At 40.9% G+C, this 5,473-nt stretch overlaps 1 protein-coding gene across 1 annotated transcript; it reads right to left on the bottom strand.

The window, feature by feature from the left end:
* Nucleotides 1-416: 416 nt before the first annotated feature.
* Nucleotides 417-4,474, bottom strand: atoh1c (atonal bHLH transcription factor 1c; the record flags this gene model as incomplete). Its single annotated transcript, XM_079576904.1, has 2 exons — nucleotides 417-791; nucleotides 4,208-4,474. The coding sequence occupies 2 exons, from the start codon at nucleotides 4,472-4,474 to the stop codon at nucleotides 417-419; spliced, it is 642 nt and encodes a 213-aa protein (XP_079433030.1).
* Nucleotides 4,475-5,473: the final 999 nt, after the last annotated feature.

Here is a 5,473-nt window from a genome sequence, read left to right as displayed (position 1 = left end):
TACAGAAAAATGACAAAAAATTGATGAAAAAATTATGAAAAAATGACCAAAAAAATGACCAAAAAGAGGCAGAAACGTCACAAAAAAGGACAAAAAATTACAAAAAATTACAAAAAAAATACAAAAAATTGACAAAAAAAGGATGAACATGTGACAAAAAGTGACAAAAATTGTACTATTTGACAAAAAAATTACAAAAAAGTTTAAAAAAAAAATGAGTTGAAAACCCCCCCAAAAAATGATGGAAAAAAAATGTGATGACGTGAGGAAAAAGATCCATTTAGATGAGTTTTGTAGGTCTTTCAAATGAGGTGTTACACTGGCCCACAGGATTTGGGTAAAGCTGAACTGGAGAAAATAGAAAATGCTCTCGGTTCAGGCGGGAGTTAAGAGGTTAAATAAGAGTCCGGTTTCAGTCACTTGCTGCCGCTGGTCCGGCCCCAGGTGTTTTCGCTGCGCTCCTCCGGGTGGAGCTCGGGGCCGGGCCTGTGGAGCGGCGGCGTCGGCGTTGGCGTCGGCGTCGGCGTTGGCGAGTGCGCGGGCCCGTCCTGCAGCAGCTCGCTCAGTGTGGTGATGTAGATCTGGGCCATCTGCAGCGTCTCAGACTTGGACAGCTTCTTGTCGCTCTCCAGGTTGGGGATGACGCTGCGCAGCCGGTCGAAGGCCACGTTCAGCCCGAGCATCCGCCGCCGCTCCCGGGCGTTGGCGGCCAGTCTGCGGCGCCGCTGGGCTCGCTCCAGGACGCCCCGGTCCAGGACGCCACGGTCCAGAACCCCACGGTCCGGCTGCTGCTGGAGGAGAAAACATCAGGAGTGAGAGGTTTGCTAAAGGAGGACCAGCCAAACTACAGCCTTTCATTGAAATGTGTTGGTTCCAAGATCATATTAAAGTTACTCGAGTTTGTCACCGCCCTGAAGTTAAAGGAACAGGCCACCGTTTTTACACACTGAGATATGTTCTTACCTTAGCTTTGACGAGTTCTTTAGGACCTGTCTGATCTTCACCCGTAATTCGAAATCCCAACTTTTCACCCATTTTTCCCCCATTTTGTCCCCAACTTTTCACCCATATTTTCCTGCATTTGGCATCCGCACAGTAAAGTGAAGATTACTGTGCGGATTTCGAACTACTCCTGGTATTATTACGCCTTACAATATAGTCCCCCCTTTTATCCGCTTAGAAAATCCACATTGTTTAATTTTGTGTAATTATACTTCATAGTGTAACACTTCACGTAACCATATTTAAATAGGGAAAACGTGGAAGAGCTTGGTAGCTTCTATCTTGACCTGTTTTGGAGCTATAGAGGAGAGAGGGAGAGGCTAAATGCTAACGCCGTCTGCGCTGTGTTTACGTGACTGAAGATCAGACAGGTCCTAAAGAACTCGTCAAAGCTCAGGTAAGAACATATCTCAGTATGGAAAAACGGTGGCCTGTTCCTTTAAGGCGGGTGGTAAGAGGTTCACATATGTATTTGTGGAAGTGTCGCATTTTCGCTAATTTGGGTCAGAGTCCAGGGCTGTTTTTCAGTCCCAGTCCACCCCTGCCACGACTGGTCACGTGCAGAAGGTTTTGGACGATACCGCCATTGTGGCATAAAAAAGGAGAGGAGGGACAGGAGGGCGAGTACAGGCGGAGGAACCAGGAGGAACCAGCTGAAGTTGAATGTCCAGAAGACCAAAGAAATGGTTCTGGACTTCAGAAGGAAGCCCCTCCACACCTCAGCCGGTGCATACCGAGGGAGACAGCGTGGAGATGGTACCTCCATCGTGTCGCTTGAGTCCTAGAGTCAGGACTAAACACGGTGAGGCTGCGTTTCAGTTTCATGCAGCTAAAATCTGGAACAGTCTTCACGAGGATGTGAGACAGGCCTCAACTCGGACAATGTTCAAATCCAGGCTGAAAACAGTTCTTTTTGCCCGAGCATATGAAGTATTTTATCTGCACTCTCGCCTTTTACTGTAATTGATACATTTTATGTTGATGTTTTTATTGATTGTATTTGTTTTTACGCTGCTTTAACTGTGAAGCACTTTGAATTGCCTTGTGTATGAATTGTGCTCTACAAATAAACTTGCCTTGCCTTGGACTAAACCAACACGGACCATCTCTACAAGGAAAGCCAGTCCAGGCTGTACTTTCTCATGTAACATCTGCTCCAAACGGCTGAGTATGTTTTATCAGTCAGTGGTGGCGAGCACCTGCAGGGGGCGCCAGAGGGGCTGGTGCTGCCCCCACGACCCGGCAACGGACAAGTGGAAGGAGATGGATGGACGACTCTCATCCATACAGCACGTGCAGGCGGGGCTCCCAAGGGCCTGACCCTCCCAAAGTAAAGCTTCACTTTCTAAAATGCCACTGTTGTACATCATACATGGCCTGATGTTCTGCTGAGAGATTTTAAAGTTGCATTTTGTAACTTTTTATAGGGAAAAAAGTTGATAGTTATATTTGACCTTGTAGTGACCCGGTGGCTGTATTGGCGCTCAGCCTGATGACTTTACTTTCCATCACAGTCGTCTCTGTGGAAGGTTTTCTCTGCTGACGGAGCCTCTCACCAGAAAACCTACAAAACAACTGATCCTGGAGCTTTAGAGGCGCCGTGCTGACCTCTCATACAGCCCCCGGGTCACTACAAGAGCAAATACTCACAAATATCAGCTTTTTCTTCCACATAAAAGTTGCAGAGTGCGCCTTTAACCTCTTAACTCCCGCCTGAACTGAGAGCATTTTCTCCAGTTCAGCTTTACCCAAATCCTGTAGGCCAGTGTAACGCCTCATTTGAAAGCTAAGATCTACAAAACTCATCTGAATGGATCTTTTTCCTCACGTCATCAGATTTTTTTTCCATCATTTTTTTGGGGGGGTTTTCAACTCATTTTTGTAACTTTTTTTTTTTTTTTTTGTCAAATAATAGATTTTTTGTCACTTTTTGTCACATGTTCATCGTCAAATTTTTGTCCGTTTTTCATAATTTTTTTTGTCATTTTTTGTCTTTTTTTTGTCATTATTGTCAATTTGTTTGTGTCATTTTTTTGTGACATTTTTGCCACTTTTTCATCATGTTTTCATCAATATTTTGTACATTTTTGTCATTTTTTTGCCACTTTATCTTCATTTTTTGTCCATTTTTTTGTCAATTTTTCATCATTTTTTGGTCATTTTTTGTCTTTTTTGGTCCTTTTTTGTAACATTTTTGCCACTTTTTCATCAATATTTTGTCAATTTTTCGTCATTTTTTTGTACATTTTTTGTCACATTTTTGTCACATTTTTGTCATTTTTTTGCCACTTTATCTTCATTTTTTGTCCTTTTTTTATGACATTTTTGCCACTTTTTCATCAATATTTTGTCAATTTTTCATAATTTTTTTGTCACATTTTTGTCATTTTTTCCCCACTTTTCCTTCATTATTTTGTCATATTTTTGTCAAATTTTAGTAAATTTTTCATCATTTTTTTCTGTTAATTTATTGTCCTTTTTGGTCATTTTTTGTGACATTTTTCCCACTTTTTCATCATGTTTTCATCAATATTTTGTAAATTTTTCGTCATTTTTTTTGTCAAATTTTTGTCATTTTTTCATAATTTTTTTGTCATTTTTCGTCTTTTTTTTGTCATTATTGTCAATTTTTGTGTGTCATTTTTTTGTGACATTTTTGCCACTTTTTCATCATGTTTTCATCAATATTTTGTACATTTTTGTCATTTTTTTGCCACTTTATCTTCATTTTTTGTCCATTTTTTTGTCAATTTTTCATCATTTTTTGGTCAATTTTTTGTCTTTTTTGGTCATTTTTTGGTCATTTTTTGTCACATTTTTGTCACATTTTTGCCACTTTTTCATCAATATTTTGTCAATTTTTCGTCATTTTTTTGTCACATTTTTGTCACATTTTTGCCACTTTATCTTCATTTTTTGTCAATTGTTTGTCATTTTTTTTGGTCAATTTTTTGTGACATTTTTGCCACTTTTTCATCATGTTTCCATCAATATTTTGTACATTTTTCGTCACATTTTTGTCACATCTCCATCATTGTTTTCGTCTCAGTTCTGTCTCTATTTCCTCACCTTTTCTCCAGAAGCCTTTGGATTGGGGTAAAGCCAAACTGGAGAAAATGTGCTCGGTTCAGGTGGGAGTTAAGGGGTTAAGGAATAGCCAGCACGTGCCCCTGATACTGTAGATATTGCAGTTGTGTTTCCGTACCGTGCAGAGGTAATGCAGCGCCCCGGCCTCCAGGCGGAGCTCCACCACGGCGTGCGCGGGAGGCGAGGGCTGCGCGCTCTCGCAGCCGGCCCGGACGCGCTCTCCCTGGGGCTGCAGCAGGCTCTTCCGCGGCGCCATCTCCTCCTCCCGGTGGGTCCTGAGGAGCGCGGGGTCCGGAGCGGGTTTAAGTAGCGGCTGCGCGAGGGCGTGGAGAGGAGGAGAGAGGGGGGGGACGTGTGGCGCGTGAACAGAGCCGCGGGGGGCCATTAACTAAAGTTCATCAAAAGGGGATTAGAGACGAGCGAGTGGCCGCGGAGAGGAGCCCCAGAGGCGGGGAGGAGGGTCACGCTGACGGGAGGAGGACCAACAAGTGTGGTCCAAGAAGCCGGGTCTACTTTCAGCGCGAGGGGGGGGGGGGGGGGGGGGACAGTGAAGTGTTCATTTTGGCACGAGGAGCTTCTTTTTCCTGTTTACACAACTGCACAGAGATCTTTGCATGTGTGATATAAACTATGCCGACATAAAGAACCAACATGTCCTTAACCTCTTAACTCCCGCCTGAACTGAGAGCATTTCCTCCAGTTCAGCTTTACCCAAATCCTGTAGGCCAGTGTAACACCTCATTTGAAAGACCTACAAAACTAAATGGATCTTTTTCCTCACATTATCAGATTTTTTTTCATCACTTTTTTTGTTGGGCAGTCGACTCACTTTTGACACATTTTCGTGACTTTTTTGTCAAATTTTTTTTATTTTTTGTTGTGTCCATTTTTTGTCACTTTTTGGTCAATTATTTGCATTTTTTTTTGTCAAATTCTTATCACTTTTTTGTCACTTTTCGTCCATTTTTTCTCAAATTTTCGTCAAATTTTTCTCACTTTTTTCTCAAATTTTTGTCCATTTTTGTAATATTTTTTATTTTTTGGTAAATTTTTTGTGACATTTTTTCCATTTTTTTGTCCATTTTTTTGTCACTTTTTCGTCAAATTATTCGCATTTTTTTGTCAAATTCTTATCACTTTTTCGTCCATTTTTTCTAGATTTTTCGTCAAATTTTTCTCACTTTTTGTTTTTAAATTTTTTCAGATTTTTTTTTTTTTTCAGAATTTTTTTTTTTTTTTTCAGATTTTTTGGGGGGGCCAAAGTTTTACAGAAAAAAAATCCAAACTTTAAATTTTTCTTTTTTTCAGATTATTATTATTTTTTTCAAAATTTCCCCAAAAAATTCCAAATAATTTTTTTTGGGCCAAAATAATATTTTTTTAG

Source organism: Gobius niger (assembly GCF_951799975.1).
Source record: "Gobius niger genome assembly, chromosome: 19".
Lineage (NCBI taxonomy): Eukaryota > Metazoa > Chordata > Actinopteri > Gobiiformes > Gobiidae > Gobius > Gobius niger.
Note: the sequence above shows the minus strand (reverse complement) of the source record. Positions and strands in the feature narration are given on the sequence as shown.